Genomic DNA, 17,560 nt, shown 5'->3' with positions numbered 1-17,560 from the left:
GGATATCTGGGAATGATTACAAGAATCGTATGATCAAGCTGGTATTTGGAATAATGTCTCCCTGAGAGCGAGTTATAAGCTATAATCGATCATTGCACAGCAGTGTGTAAATTTAGGACTACAAGTGCTAAACAGTAAACAAAAGCAGGAGCAGTTAACACTAAGTAATGAAATTATCATTGCTTATACTCTGTATACATACTATGCTTAGAAACATGCATACCAATTTCAACTTCAGACAGTTCTGTGTTTTGGCCTTAGCACTCTGTAGTCTGGATGGGTGACAATGAGCAGAATTTTCAAAGGCCCTTGGAGGCAGGGAGGGCAATTCTATCTGGCTGTCTCCACAGTACATTCTTGTTCCCTCCAGGATTCTGCAGAGGTGGGTGACAATCTGCTGTAGCAGTTGGTCGATTGAGCTCCAAGAGGGCTTAATAAAGGGCACCTTCCCAATCCCACCTGAATTTTCCAGCCAGCATATGAGATAACCACTAAATCAGGAGGCTGTCTGTGAAATGGTCAGTCAGTGACAAACCAGCTAGCCATCAGAATTGCAAGCTCCATTCAATTAGAGAAGGCTCCAGGCTTAGAAACAGAGCAACTGTGGCAGTGGCCATTACTCAGGAAGGACTTCTCCTTTCTACCCAATGGTGTTGATCCTTTTGGCTCTTCATATATCCCCATTCGTGGCTAGCCACCAGGAATGGAGTTGACCTCACACCACCCTACATATTTCAGCAGTGCCCACCTCTGATGGTGGGGTTGCCAATCCTTCAGTACTGGATAGTCTCCTATTACACTTCCAGATCGCAAGGCTGCCCACTGTCTTTAATTGAACTTAATTGATTGTCTCCTCAAAAGTCTCCCTCAAGATCACACCACCAACATTTCCAGGTCTGACACCCAGATTTTGTTCTGTCCAATGAGTACTGTTGAGAATTAGTATCTTTGACGCAATACGTATGGATTTTAAGAAATGAATGAGAAATTCTGCATTTCAACTTGCATTTATATATTGCAAGGTATCACCAGAGCAGTGACCAATGTAGATCAATTAACATACATGATAAATGAAAGGGATATAGAACAAGTTAAGATGAGAGCAGTTTTGGGTTTTGAATGAGCTCCCAGTTGGGGTAGCTATCTAAAAGAGCATTGGAATAGCCAAGACTGGAGGCACGGGTGAAGATTAAATAAGCAGATGCACTGTGACAGAGGTAGAATCAGATGATGTTGTATTATGGAATTGAGCAAAAATGTGGTCAAAAGCTCACCTCACTTCAAATACAACATTAAAGTTACAAATAATCTGGTTCAGCCACAGGCAGCAGCCAGGGAGAGGGATGAATTTGGTGGCTAGGGAGTGGAGTTTGTGGCGGCTGCCAATAGCTTCAGTGTTTCCAATATTCAGTTGGAGGAAATCAACTAAAAGGTTATTCAGGGCACGTATGGCATAATGAAAAAGACACCCATTTCCTTGCCGCTACTTAAAATATGACTGGAAATAAATAAAAAAATGTTATTGCTGTGAATTAAATCATTTATTATTTGCAATTTTTGTTACAGCAATTGTTAATTTGTGGAATATTTTTATATTTGATGCAATTCCTGTATTCAGAGTGTCGACAGAACTTGTAGATTTGAGTTTAAAAGAACTGATGTTGCAATTATATTGAAGAGATTATTGTCCACATGATAAACATTCAATACAAGAACATGATCAGATTTAGTTCAGTTGTTTTCATAACAATTATCAAGGGGTGAGTTGCACATTGTGCATCATGAAGATGCATTGAGCATATCATACATATGGAAACTGAAGGAAAAAAAAATATTGTTTTTCTTTCAGCTTTCCATGTGTATGATGTAAATGAATGGCTGCTAATGGAACATGTGGAATAAGCAAGAGAGAGACTTCGAAGGGGATTCTCTGGCCTCCCATGGCATCTTTGTGGCGGGAGGCAGCACACCATTGGCTGGCAGCAGGATCTTCTGGTCGCATCGATGTCAATGGGATTTCCCACTGACTCCACCCCACACTGCTGGGATGGTGAGAATGTATCATCGGAGGGAGCAGAAGACCTTGCCAGCATGAGCAGCCAGAAAGTTCCAGCCAATATTTTGTCTTTATTGGATAGATTTGGATCAAATGATTTTTCCAAAATGTTTTCCTTTATATCATGGGTATAAAAATGTCAGCAACAGATGAACAAATGTGGCATGTGGCAAAAAACAACTGTCATGGTTGACACTAGAGACTATTTTAACTGGATGGTTTATTCTTCAGTGGTACGTGACTGCTTGTGTTTCACATATGACTATATCTGCAGTATGCAAACAGGTGGAAAATAATTGCTAAAATTTAAAAATGTAGCATTCTGCCAGGCTGACTGCTGCTACCAAATGGCTGCCCCATTGTAAAGAAAACAATAACAGCTGAACAGGGATGAGAACAACAAACTAAGGATAGAACTAAGGGCACCCCTTCTATTGGCAGGATTTTCTGTTCCCACCGAAGTAAATGGCTCGCTGCATTTTCCTGCTCTCCCCCTGTTGCGACGGGGCTGTAAAATTCCACCCTCAGTCTAATGATGGGTTTCAACATTATAAAAAGAGCAGTGGATTATCTCTGGAACTAAGCTGAAATCTTCACTGACATTTCTATCTATATCTTCGTGCAACATACAGATTCTGAGTTATCTGATTATTGAAGATTTAAATTGTGATAATATAAATTTAATTTCCTGTGTAGAAAAATAATGCCACTCATTTTTCTCTAATTGTTCCCCTGTTAGAAAAGTTCCACGTTCTGCCAAAAATCTTGTGTGCCCTCTTGTGACTCCCAGCTATTACTACAGATATCTTGGGCTGGATTTTCAAGATGTGGAGATAGAACATAAGAACATAAGAAATAGGAGCAGGAGTAGGCCATCTAGCCCTTCGAGCCTGCCGCGCCATTCAATAAGATCATGGCTGATCTGTCGTGGCTCAGTTCCACATTCCCGCCCTCTCCCCATAACCTTTAATCCCCTCGCTTATCAAAAACCCATCAACCCGCGTCTTAAAAATATTTAGCAAGGTAGCCTCCACCACTTCAACGGGCAGAGAATTCCAGAGATTCACCACCCTTTGAGTGAAGAAGTTCTTCCTCTACTCCTTCTAAACCGCCCCCCCTTTATCTTGAGGCTGTGCCCCCTAGTCCTACTGTCCTTTCTGAGTGGGAAGAGTCTCTCCACCTCTATCCTATCCATCCCATTCATCATCTTCTACGTCTCAATGAGATCTCCCCTCAATCTTCTAAACTCTAACAAGTACAAGCCCAGTTTATTCAGCCTCTCCTCATAGCTCAACCCCCTCAACTCCGGCATCAGCCTAGTAAACCTCCTCTGCACTCCCTCCAAGGCCAAAATATCCTTGCGTAAGTATGGCGACCAAAACTGCACACAGTACTCCAGCTGCGGCCTCACCAATGCCCTATACAGCCGCAGCAAGACCTCCCTACTTTTATATTCAATCCCCCTCGCTATGAAGGCCAGCATCCCATTCGCCTTCCTGACCACCTGCTGCACCTGCAAGATGGGTTTTTGCGACTCATGCACAAGGACCCCGAGGTCCCTCTGCACCGTCGCCTGCTGCAGTTTTTCGTCCCGTAAGTAATAATCCTTCCTACCATTACTCCTACCAAAGTGGACCACCTTGCACTTGCCAACATTAAATTCCATTTGCCAGTTCCTGGCCCATTCGCCCAGCCTATCTAGATCCTTCTGCAGACTCTCCACACCCTCCGCACAATTTGCCGTTCCACCAATCTTGGTGTCATCAGCAAATTTCAACACCATACACTCGGTTCCCTCCTCCAGATCATCTATATAAATGGTGAATAGCTGAGGCCCCAGCACCGACCCCTGGGGCACTCCACTAGTCACCAACCGCCAATCCGAATAGCACCCATTGACCCCCACACTCTGCCTCCTATTTGACAACCAATCCTCTATCCACGCTAACACCCTACCCCCAACTCCATGTCCCCTGACCTTCTGCAATAACTTCTTGTGAGGTACCTTGCCAGCGTTGGACTGGGGTAAACACAGTAAGAAGTCTCACAACACCAGGTTAAAGTCCAACCAATTTATCTGATAGTAAACTCACAAGCTTTCAGGGTTTGACCCCGATTTTCAAAGCAGGATCGGGAAATTGAAACCCAGGTAAATTCTGGGCCCTGACCCCACACCTCAGCTCTTTGCTCTTGCTATAATATTTTTAAGTACAAATGGCCTAAATTGGCCAGGAGGAGAGCTCGGCACCTAATTAGTGGAGGACATGTTGAGCACACCACCACTGCCTTGCTATTTAGAACAGGGCATTCATCAAATAAGCAGGAAATCAAACATGCCGGAATGCATCACGGAGCGCAAAGTCAGGAGCGGTACTCGCGACGGCACTAGTTGCTTCCACACACATGTTCAGACTGAAGTATGCAATGACATACCTGCTTGACAAATTCCAGAGAGAGCTCATGGGGACATTAATCGGTGGTGACTGGGTTTCCCACTCCCTTCCTTCACTCTTCCCCCTCCGCATCAACCCTTTGAAAACTGGAGACGTTAAGATTCTAAGTCAACCTCGAGAGCTGAAATCTTAAATTCCTGCCCGCACTGGGTCCTGACCCTGTGGCCCTCTGAAAATTCAGCCTGTTAACTTTGCCATTTTCCTTCCAAACAGCTATTGTGAAATCTCTCCTTCGTACATGGTTGCTGTGGAGTAACAAATTTTTTGTTCACCATATATACTATTTAAAATAATTGTCCTTAAATTCAACAATGCATGTTGATCATTTACTCATTTAATTGAATTAAATTGAAGCTGTTACAAATATTTTTAAAATGAGATTATAAATAATAGATAGTAACTTAAACAAAAACAGAAAATGCTGGAAAATTTCAGCAGGATTGACAGCATCTGTGGGAGAGAAGAGAATACAGCCAACATTTCGAGTCTAGATGACCCTTCGTCAGATAGAGCTTGGTGAAGGCAATATACTTAACTTAGGAGAGGTCAGCAATTGTTTTACACTATGGTTTCAATTTTATACTGCAACAAAACTGCTCTATGACAAGATTAAAACTGTATTTAAGTTAGAGTACCAAAGCACTCCCAAATCACTAAATACAGATTTCAATGGATTTAAAAAGTATTTTTGCCAAGTGCTGAAGATATCAGGGAAGAAAATAAGGTAAAACTGCAAAGCAAACACAAAAAGTCATGGGCCAGAATTTCCCATCCCACAGGCAAATATCTGACTTCACTGCAGCAGGATCAAGGTGTGAACAACATGTAAAAAAGTCTTTCTTTCTCCCCCACAGATGCGGACTGATTTGCTGTTTATTTTTGGCATAAGAGATACCAGCTTTGAAGGGTTACTGAACCTAGCAGTGTGAAGTTCAATTAATACACATTTTATGATTAATCATGCTTGTTTTTAATCACTCCCTTTACAGCTACTTCTACAGCACTTGCCAGGCTTTTATACACTGCTTTTGAACAGCTAATGCCAGCCCTAAAATAAGTTTGCCAAATTTACTAAAGCTGTAATCTGGAGAGCCCCAGCTAATAAAAAAAGACTTCTAGCCTCTAGATTTAGTGAATTCAGCAAGATTGATTTTACCACTGTTTGCACAAGTCTTGTGCATCAAAAGCCAACAGTGTCAAAGTGGCAATTAACATAAAATAAAGGCAATTTAAAACTGCAATATAACTGCTCTTCATTCAGATTCAGTAATTCATTTGAGTTAGTACACTAAACCATGACATCCAAATCCTTGCTTAATAATATTCAACAATTCACCAAGTTGAAAGAGCCAGGACTATTGGTTGACATTTTTACCATTATTTGGGCTTAAAAAGGCAGAAACAGGAATTTCTGATTGGTTTATTCAATGTTTTCAAAATAAACCAATCAACCAGTGAGGGAACATGTATGGTGTATGGAATCCCCATAATGAATGGTCAATCTTCCATCCTTTTGTTTCTTTGTCAAATTTGGCCATTTTAGCAAAATTATATTTTTCCCCAGAAGAGGTTTATAAATTCCTGCTCTCAGTATGGAGCGAAAAGCTAGTGTAAATAATGGGATTCAAGGAATAGAATCTGTCATGCTGCTTTTATCTAAAATAATGATATTGCAAGGCCATTGTCCAAACGCTCAGAGATTTACACAAAGACCTGCACAGTCAGCCCAATGACCAAGCAGATGAGAAGTGCAAAAACACAAAAAGGTGGACAGTTCTTTAGAAAGAAAGTTATCTGTCGGAAATTCTGATCAGGCACATGCCCATAAAGCATTAACCTGCCTTTTCTTTTTACTGATGCTGACTGACCTGCTTCACATTTCTCACATTTTGGCCAGAATTCTCCAGCCATTCACACTCCCGTCCTGCCAACAGCGCACTCCCACCTGCGAGATTCCTGTCGGCATGGGGGGACATTAATGGGAATTCCCATTGACAGCTGCGGGACCAGAGAATCCCGCCGCTAGCAAACAATGCGCTATCTACCGGTGGGAAACACGTGGCAGGGAGGCTGGAGAATTTCACCCTTCGTGTTTTTAGTTCACAGTTCCAGCAGTTGTAGCTTTCCCTCACCTAAAGCATAGAATTTTAATTTAAAATGTTACTTCTGTTTGCAGTGGTCATTTTTCACTCTTTCTGGTTTTTGCACAATTAAAGGACTCTTTGGCAGGATTTTCCACCAAAGTTGATTGACCTTTGAACGACTCATTGCATTTTATGGCCCTGCCCTTGCCCTAAACTTCTGTCCTGAAGTGAGAGTGAGAGAGAGTGAGAGACAGAGAAAATGTCAAGGAAGGGAAGGTGGAGAGTGTTTGGGGGTGGGGGGTGAACATGTCCAGGGAATGGTAGGACAACGTAAGTGGAGTAAGGAATGAACCATAAAAGAGTGCATAATATGACTCAATACACAAGACAAAGTCAAAATTGACTGATCAATTGTGCACAATACATTTCCCCTAAACTGGTTAATGTTGCCACTAGAAATGTATACACTCATCAAGAACAAGGATAATCAATTTTTTTTATATTTTGCTTTAAATGCCATTGTCAACGTGAGTTAGTTACAGCACAACTTAGATGCTGAGCACAGCTTCCTATAAACTGTCCCAAAATTACAACTTTTATGCAACAATGCACCACTTAGTTTTCCATATCAAATTGGCTTCTAGTGTCTTCAAGAGAAACTGCCAATTAGAGAAACTCACACCAACAAGGAAGTAACCAAAATTGCCCAATCTGTTTCTAATCTAAAATAGTCTTGAAACCAAAATCCACTTTACAGAGCCAAAAGGTTTCAAACACTGCACTGCTTTTTAATCATTTTTCCATTAGCAAATCTTCTACCAGCAGTCATTATTAGAACAGCAAGTCAGAGGTTCTCTAAATAAATGAAATCAAAATCCAAATTAGTTTCAGTTTTTAAAAAATGTTCATTCAGGGGATGTAGGCATCATGGCATGGCCAGCATCATGGCATGGCCAGCATCATGGCATGGCCAGCAAGCTCAACATGCTAGGCTGGTTTAGAGGAAAATTAAGAGGCAATCACATTGCTACAGATCTGGATTCAGATGCGGGCTAGACTGAGTAAGGACAGCAGATTTTCTTCCTTAAAGGACATTGCAATTCAGTGGTTTTAAGGTTACCATTACTGATGTTTTTTATTCATGGTTTTCTTAACTGAATTTAAATTTCCCAACTGCTGGGAAGGAACTTGAACTCATTAGTTCAGGTCTCTAAATTACCAGTCTCGTAACAAAATTACTATGCTATCATTATTCTGTAACTAACATTCTACAACTGTTTGCATTCTAACAAACCTTTGCATATTCCATCAAATCATTACGTCCCATGAATCGGTTGTAAAACTCTGGTAATCTCCAAGGAGAGATGATCTGTGATTAATAAAAAAAAAGACATGAAAAGAAATTAACAGAAGTTTTGTGATACTTTACAAATTGTTATTGATCAAGGTGAAGGATTTTTGTAATTACTAAATGTGCCTGAAAGGACTTATTCCTTTCATTTAGAAAGGCATCTTATGGCCAGAATTCTCCGAACTCACTACTATGAATGGAGATTTGGTCGAGTGCCAAATTCTCTGTTCTCACTGGTGGTTGGATGTACGAGACCAGAGAATTCTGGCCTATTTTTCTGACTCAGCTAGTTTGCTATAGGCATCAACTTCTGTAGATATTCTCATAGCAACTGAGTAATTGAACTCCAAAAGTTCTAGGGCATTGCTTCCCAAACTGTTGGTTGCAACCCCAGGACAAAAGTTTGGGGTCAACAGTTCCAAGGCTGTAATGTCGGCCATGGAACAGTGTCATGGAACTCTTGCAATGGTCCCCTTTGACAAAGCTACGGCTTTGCTGCATAATCTGTAGCAGGAATTTGGCTGGCTACCTGTTGAGGCCAGCCTCCATCTTGTTGCCATTGATCCAGCAGTATTCACTACACCGCCCTCAGAAACGATGTGGCGAACAGCAGGGTTGTGGAGTGGGAGGGAGGTGGCGATTTCTGTTACAGGTACCTCTGGTATACATTGCAACCTGAATTTTAACTGTCTGTTCTCCAGGGATACATTACTTAATTTATTGTGCACTTGTATGTGCAGCAAGATTGTGTACATGCTCTACGTCCTTTGTCAAATACATCTGCTCCATGGTGTCACTGGAACAGAAGTGATTTTCACACTCTCACTTTATACCAGGCCTTACTTACGGTGGGCAAATTGTGATTTTGTGAACATCCCTGTGCACCATGACTATAACTAGACTGCTAACAGGGGTCAACATTTCAGAAATACGTTGATTATTTCCAAGTTATCACAATAAGGAAAGGCAGATGTAATGTAGCAATGTATCTAATTTGTCAGAGTCCTGGGCCCCAGCACACTACAGGCAGGATCTTGGGTCTGCATTCTTCCTGTGTGAGATTGTCAGCAGGGGCTCAGGGTTCAGCCAATACCCAAAATCGCAAATCTCGCCAGCAACGTAATCAGGTTCACCCCCATAATGAGCATGATCCTGTGTTTTAATGCATTTCAATAAATTTTAACATAATGATACACACTTGCCTCCCCTTCCATTAGATTTTCAGACTGCGTTGACATGAAGTCACGTTGGCGAGGGGTACAAAACAGGTTCACTGGTGGGGTGGGGGGGGGGATTATTTTTATTTCCCCAGAAATGACACCACAATCTCAGTGGAGCCAGTTCTCATCTCTAAGTGACCTGCCTCGCCAGAGTGATGCCACATACCTTCCCAATTTTTTTTTGCAGTTAAAGTCACAAGATCCAGGGAGAAAACAGGCCAATGGAGCTGGACAGTTCCAGACCAGTTCTCACCAGAATCGACACACGGCAAATTCTCATAAGATTCAGTTCCATCCTGTCCCCTCCCCTCTCACTCTGGGGTCAGCCTTAAAATGTTAAAATAGGATCACAGTGGGAACAAGCATCAGAAGTACTGCTCTCAGGAAAGAAATGCGATAACTTTGCAAATGTAGCTGTATCTTAAAAAAAACAGCAGTTAGTGTGTAATGCATTTTAGAAAATTGGTCTTTTATAAGTAAATAGTCCTTAAAAAAAACTTGAACTGCAAACTTGGTACAACACCAAAGACAAACAACATTCATCTGCTGATAAATATGTCTTTAATTAGGTAATGGGTTCCAAAAATGTAAATATATGCCTTTTCAGGGGAATTTCCCTGTTTAGCCCACGTGGGAATCATAATGAGCAGGGGTGGATAATGCACAGGTCCATTTGGGGCTAGCATGGCTGGAAAATCCCACCCAATAACTCACTTCTTTCCCTCCAAAAAAGTAAGAGGCTATTCCATACTTTAATAAGCTAAGTTTAATTCTTTGATACATTTTAAAAAGCTTACAATTAAACGTATAATAAAATTGTGTTAAAGCATATTTTCACTAAACAGTATTGTTTTACTCAGCCTCTCTTTTCTCTTAACCACAGGCTTTTAAAACCTATGCATCAAGTTATTACTACCCAATAATATCATTTTTCAACTTTGATGGTGTCTTGCACTATTGGCTTTGGCCTGTCACCTTGATTTTTTTTCAATTTGAGAGAACACAGGAGGTCTCAATCTCTTTTTTTATCATTTGAGTTTAGAAAAAAAGTAATGAAAAAAAGAAACAGGTCAACAATATGACAAAATGATTTTCCCTTTTGTTTGTTCATTTACATGGTTATGGCCAGGGCGACTGGCAAATAAACTTCACATTAGTTTTGAGGTTCAAAGTGGGATTATTCATCCTTTTTATTAAACTAAATCCGATGAAACAAAAGGAGGATTACTCAGGCTGCAAGCAGAGCTCACCACAAGCAGTTTCAGTATGAAACTATAAAAATCCACCATGCCAGTAGTTCTCAAACCCTTTTTGTGCCAGGCTGTATTGTCTTAAAAACTTTCTTAGGTAGGTCTAACCGAAAAGTTCTCAGCCTCTCATCAGACAAAGGAGAACCAAGTAGGGGCTTGCTCTTCACTTTATCAGGGAAGTCACAATCTCAGTCACCTGCCTCCTGTCTACGCAAATGACATTTTAACAAGGCAGAAGCCACCTCACGGATGCTACACTCCTAGAATTTGGCTTAAAATAAGATCAACAAAACCCAGCTAAATATAAAGAATGCATTGTCCAATGATCACAAGTTAAAACTTATTTTTAAATATTAAACAACAATAAATAAAAGCCTAGAAAATTGAAGCAATAAAAAAGCTACGAATTCACAGCAAAGCAGTCAACATTAGACAGCAATATGAATATTCCAGCTGCCAATTCTAATGGAGGGCAATCAACTTTCAAATAACTGGCAGGATTCTTCAATCTCATCTGTGGCCACCGCACTGCAAGTGAAAATGGAGAATTTGGCATTCCAGCAAAAGCTCCATTCACTTTCAGTGGCACCAGAAAATTGCAGCCATGAACGAGGATGGAGATTTTCAGCTGCAGATTGGCCCACTGTGCATTAGCAATCTTTCTAAATTATTTTTGGTATTTGTAGCTAAAAATTATTCAGGAAAAATAAATTAAGGCACAATTACACGTTTGATACAAAATACATAGAGAAATGACACAAAGGTCTTACCTTGACTTCAGGATATAATGCGTAGCAAGTCAGTTCAAACCGAATCTGATCATTTCCCTGAAAAACAAATGAATAATATTAAAGATAGTGGACAGCTGCATGCATGGCGTTGAGATGAGTTGGTGAACCAACTTCGTTCTGGCCATTTTCAAAGTGACATACTTTGTCTAGGGCCTGAAGTTACACTAGGGTTGCCAACCTTCCAGGATTGGCCAGGAGTCTCCAGGAATTGGTGGCTAACCTCCAGGACTGCTACGTGCAACCCTGGAGAAAAATCATTGGAACATTAAAAAATGATTGTTTTCGTTGTCATTTTCCTCCAATACCGCTTTACCAGATATGAAAATATTGAAAATGGTGAAAAGGCTATTTGGCTGACAGTTTAGCATCAGCATTGGTTTATGAGGCTCTTTGTTTCCCAATCAGTGTAGGAAGGCATTGCATCGCAACTATGGATGTGTTGGCTGACTAAAGCGTGAGGGGCAAATCATGTGATGAAACCTCCAGAAACACATTTAACCACAGTTGGCAACCTTAAATTATACTCTGGAATATTTGTGCAAAATGCTTAGAAATTGAAATGATTCACTCCATTACTTTAACAGAGGTGGTCACCCCCTTACTTTAAACAATTAAGTACTCCACAGCTTAGTGGGGGAGGGAAATTTCAGGTCAATGCATCAAGATCCATGCACAAGTGCCCAACAGTGTAATTTCAGGGCCAGGTATTTAACAGATGGAAGAAATAAGCAATGCAAACTCTGGCCTCACCTGCTGCACAGCACATGATAATTAGGTAGCATCATCTGCTCAATAGTTTATTTGTAACATATTCATTAATGCTGAATGGTTAATAATATTGGCACCATCAGACTTGCCTCATTGTACTTTCTTGTTTTTAATCTGTAGCCAACTTGTTCAGCATTGTCTGTGCTTTTAGTAGAATCACAACAGCAGCTTACAGAGGCAATTTGTTTTTTTCTCCTCCTGCAAGTCCCAAAACAGGCCCATCTGCTCCCCACAATACATCAACACTACAGATGGACAAACTCTTTACATCAAAACCATTCAGAACAGCCTCAGGACAGCCTCCTTCGATCTCATTACTAGAAAATGCTTTACAGAGGACAGATATACCTGCTAATGTTAAAGGCTTAGATCAAAAACATTTAATGCAATTATTCAATACAGGGAAGAAAATCCTGCTAAAAGTACATGTTGGGAATATACACTGAACGGGTACATTTTATTGTGCCTTTTGGCAAAAAAAGTCATTTAGCACTGTCAGACCTCATCAGAGTAGAGGAAGAAAAGTCTGCCTCGCCGGCAAATAAAATGCAAGTACTGAATCAAAAAACCAGAAGAGTGGGTTGTAATTTTGTATCCCTTAATTAGGTGCGATTGCTGAACTGCACAGAGAAGGAATATTCAGAACCACGCATTAATGGCAATATTTAGCTTTAAACCTAATTAAATCAATTCTGATGCGATTTCAGCACATTAAATTTATTTTGAAATCTTTCAACTTTAATATCTCTCTGTTTGTGTTGAATTTGGTTTAAATCTCTTTCTATATGGCTTAGACTGATATTAGTGGTGCCACTTCTCAACACAAAGCTCTCACACAGCCAGGATTCACTAGGACTCATTGAACGACCAGCAAGTTTACCTTTATGTTGCTGCAAGTGACCTATGTTTTGGGAACTGACACATCTTGCTCAATTTAGAAGCATCAGTCTCTGGTGTCAATCTGTATTGCATACTTCAAGATGCACAATACCTATACAAGCAAGACCATGTCAGAACATGCAAGTAAAGCGTTATAGTGGCAACTCGGAACTTTAATCTCCCAATCTTTGGGTTCTTGATCCCAACTGTGTTACAGGGACGAGTCTAGTGAAGAGCAAGAGATGGGACCGGCCAGGAGGATGCAGGAAGAAAAGGCTCAACTTTCTTTACTAAAATAATCAAATTCAGATCATTTCTTGTAAGTAGTTTCACCACATCAGGTTAAAGTCCAACAGGAGGTTAAAGCACTCACCTGATGAAGGAGCAGCACGCCGAAAGCTCCTACTACCAAATAAACCTGTTGGACCTTAACCTGGTATTGTGAGACTACTTACTGTGCCTATCCCAGTCCAACGCTACAACTCCACATCAGATCATTTATTGTTCATGCGATGTTGTAACACACTCATTTCCTGCTGCATTCGTCTGCACTACTGTGAATCTATTTTTAACCTCAGGTGTTTTGAGTAGGTGGTTAGTGAAGGGTGGCGGGGGGAGATGTCAGGAGTTAGTAACTCGAGTGAAAGGTAATGAGTAACTTGCCTGTTGTGTCAGAGGAAGAACTAGTGTATTTTGATTGATGAGCTCATCTGTATTTAATTGATCAGCTCATCATCAGCCTGTTAGTTGCCTGTCTTAAATGAACAGAATGCACCAGTTGGCCAGGGAGTTGAAGTTTAAATTTCAGCACCAGTTGGCACCAAAGAAAGGGTCAATCTCTAGAAGGCTAGGTGACAGGCAGGGGTTGGAGCCTGGGCAGCAGAGGTCTGTATTTTGCCTGTGGGACCCAGAAGAACACACTTGAAACAAGATTCAGATTGCTTCTCGTTGTCTTCAGCTGACGGTAAAACAGCTGAATTCCTCTGACTCAGGCCAGAGTTAAAATATCAGTCGGAGGCCCAATGTTATTAATGAACCACAACATAGATACTTAAATTGTCCCACCAACTTCATGCAGGACTTTTTTGTCGGCCAGCCAAAAGGGAAGGCTAAAATCAGGATCAGTACAAAACAGAAGGGAAATCATGGAGCAAGTCACCCAATGCGTTTTAACCACTTCCCTCCACCAAGATTTATGCTTTACGGATAGGACTAAAGTTGTAGCAGTGACTTTTCCTGGAAAAATAATCCATTGGCTGCAGAAAATGTTATGATGCCCAGGGGATGAGATAAAAATGCTGCTTCATTAGTCTTGCATTGCGGGATACACTGGACACATAGTGCCACCAAGTGGACAGACAGAAAAACAGTTTCTCCTCAAAGATGTTATACCCATACCTACTCAACAGTAAAACTGCACTGCATATTCTTAACAGAAGCGCAAGTTGAATGTGTTTTAAAATGAAAATATGCACCACCCATGCCTACCAGAAATGTAGAAGATTGTCCTGGTACGGTTTCTCCACCAAAAGCAGGAAAAGTCTAACCCAGCCAATTTCCACCCCATTAGTCTATTCTCAATCAAAGTGATGAAAAGTGTTGTCAACAGTGCTATCAAACAGCACTTACTCAGCAAACTCGGAGTTTCACCAATGCCACTCAGCTCCTGAGCTCATTACAGTCTTGGTCCAAACATGGACAAAAGAGCTGAATTCAACAAGTGAGGTGAAGTTGACTGCCCTCGGCATCAAGGCAGCATTTGACCAGGAATGGAATTAAGGAGTCCTGGTAAAACTGGAGTTAATGGGAAGCACTGCTGTCACTGTGTGCCTGTGGTGGAAGGAGTGAATGTTTATTGTGGTGGATGAAGTGCCATGTTTTACTTCAGTATCTGAGGAGCTGTGAACGGTGCTGAATATTATGCAATGCAATGATCAGCAAACATTCCCACTTCTGACTTTATGACGGAGAGATCATTGATGAAGCAGCTGAAGATGGTTGGGCCTTCGACATTATCCTGAGGAATTCTTGCAGTGATGCCCCAGGACTGAGATGCATGACCTTCAACAACCACAATCATCTTCCTTCAAGGTAAATATGACTCCAACCTTTTTATGGACAGGACATACTAGGGCAATTTTATACATTGCCGGTAGGTGTGTGGTGGGTATTTCCATTCTAAAACACATTCAACTCTTCTGTTGAGATTTCTGTTGAGAATATGCAGTGTAATTTTATTGCTGAGTAGGTATGGGGGCATAGCATCCTTATGAGATGAACCTGTTAGTCTCTCATGCTTCAGTATAATTGCCTTAGAATAGTGTCTTTCCCATGACATAATAGTGCCTCCATTTTCAGAAACACTTCTACACTATACCTGAGAAGTAATTTGCCCATCCTGAGGTTGTCAAAAGTGGAATGTAAAGGAATCGGTAAAGAGCTAGCCAAAACTAGCACTGCAAAGTCAAAACAGGGTGTCGATATGTAAACATTGTAAATGCCATTCATTGCAACTCACTATAATGTCAAGAACTATCAGTAAGGGCATAGAGAACAAAAAACAGGAACATTTTAATAAACCTGTATAAAACACTAGTTCAGTCTCAATGTGGGTATTCTGTCCAATTCTGGGACCCACTCTTTAAGGAAGGATATGAAGGTATTAGACAGGATGGAAAAAAGATTCACAACAATGGTTGTACTGATGAGAAACTTTGGTTATGCAGATAGAACCTGGATCTGGTCTCCTTTGAGAAGAGAAGTTTAAGAGGGGAACTGATAGCGATATTCAAAATCATGAGGGATCTGGACAGAGTAGATAGGGAGAAACTATTTCCATTAATGGTGAAGTTGACAACCAGAGGATGCCAAATTAAGAGAGATTCAGAAAAGAAGCAAAGGTGACAACCTTTTTTTTTACCCAAAAACATACTTTATCCAAAAAATTTCAACCTGCTGGGATGAGTCAGCCACAGCCCCTTCACACATTCCCGACAATCTCGGCAAAGTCCAGCACATTACTTCCTAGATAAGTCATTGACTGGTGAATATCTAAATGTATGTTTATATCCAGGTAGTTCCAAGTTTAGGTCATGAACCTGATGTAGCTCTGCCCTGTGTTTATGCATACCAGATAAGCCAGGTCCTGTACTAACAACTCTCATATTCAAATTTTTGCAGAATATGCATATGTGCACAAGAAAAGAAATAGCGACCCTTTTCTGTACACTCTCCAAAGCCTCCACATTCTTATGATGGTGTGGTCACTGAAACTGTACACAATATTCCAAGTATAGCCTACAGCTGCAACATGACTTGCCAATTGTTAGTGGTTTAATTGTCCACCACCATTCACGACTGGATGTTACAGTACAGCAGAGCTTAGAGCTGATTGGTCGGTTATGGGATTGTTTAGCTCTTAACTATTGCATACTGCTTCTGCTGTTTGGCGTGTAAGTAGTCCTGTGTTGCAGTTTTAAACACAGGACAGCCAGTGGCATTAGCTAGCACTCACTTCAAGTAAGACTGTGGACACTGCACAAATTTTGCATAAATATATTACAACACAAAAATAAAGAAATAATAATTACTTAAAAAGAACTGCTATGAATCCATTAAACAGAGCTACTGTAATTACCTTATTCAAATTAAGCTTTTACCAGGGGGAAATGCTTACTGTGGGGAGAACAGGGGAAAAGTTTTTTCACCTCTCTTATTTTGTTTGTTCCTCAAAACCATTTGTTAAAACAGAGTAGCTACATACAAGCAATCAAGTAGGGAGGTCATGAAACCTATACAGATTAAAGGAGAGGAGGTGCTTGCTGTCTTGAAGCAAATCAGAGTAGATAAATTCCCAAGATCGGATAGGGTATTCCCTCGGAACTTGAAGGAGACTAGTGTTATATTTAAAATGTCAGTATCAATGGGTGAGGTGCCGGGTGATTGGAGGATAGCTCATGTTGTTCTGTTGTTTAAAAAAGGCTCAAAAAGTAATCTGGGAAATTATAGGTTGGTAAGTTTGACATCAGCAGTAGGTAAATTATTGAAAAGACTACTAAAAGATAGGATCTACAAATATTTGGATGGACAGGGACATATTAGGGAGAGTCAACATGGCTTTATGTGTGGTAGGTCATGTTTAACCAATCTATTAGAGTTTTTCGAGGAGGTTACCAGGAAAGTGGATGAAGGGAAGACAGTGGATATTGTCTACGTGGACTTCAGTAAGGCCTTTGACAAGGTCCCACATGAAAGGTTAGTTAGGAAGAGTCAGTTGCTCGGTATACATGGAGAGGTAATAAATTGGATTAGACATTGGCTCAATAGAAGAAGCCAGAGAATGGTAGTGGAGGATTGCATCTCTGAGTGGAGGCCTGTGACTAGTGGTGTGCCACAGGGATCGGTGCTGGGTCCACTGTTGTTTGTCATCTATATCAATGATCTGGATGATAATGTGGTAAACTGGATCAGCAAATTTGCTGACGATACAAAGATTGGAGGTGTAGTGGACAGTGAGGAAGGTTTTCAAAGCTTGCAGAGAGATATGGACCATAAAAACGGGCTGAAAAATGCCAGATGGAGTTTAATGCAGACAAATGTAAGGTATTGCACTTTGGAAGGACAAACCAAGGTAGAACATACAAGGTAAATGGTAGGATGCTGAAGAGTGCACTAGAACAGAGAGATCTGGGAATACAGATACATGATT

General features: G+C 40.8%; 1 protein-coding gene across 1 annotated transcript in view; it reads right to left on the bottom strand.

Moving 5' to 3' along the window:
• ass1 (argininosuccinate synthase 1) overlaps positions 1 to 17,560 on the bottom strand; it is a 144,772-nt gene that overhangs the window by 100,562 nt on the left and 26,650 nt on the right. The window contains exons 5-6 of the mRNA XM_080211813.1: positions 11,185 to 11,241; positions 7,888 to 7,962 (exon numbers count right to left, since the gene is read on the bottom strand). Coding sequence (XP_080067939.1) covers positions 7,888 to 7,962; positions 11,185 to 11,241 — 132 coding nt within the window. The remainder of the gene's footprint in view (positions 1 to 7,887; positions 7,963 to 11,184; positions 11,242 to 17,560) is intronic.

This window comes from Carcharhinus amblyrhynchos, chromosome 25, assembly GCF_965287045.1.
Source record: "Carcharhinus amblyrhynchos chromosome 25, sCarAmb.v2.hapA, whole genome shotgun sequence".
Taxonomy (NCBI): Eukaryota; Metazoa; Chordata; class Chondrichthyes; order Carcharhiniformes; family Carcharhinidae; genus Carcharhinus; species Carcharhinus amblyrhynchos.
This window is presented reverse-complemented; position numbering and strand designations above follow the sequence as displayed.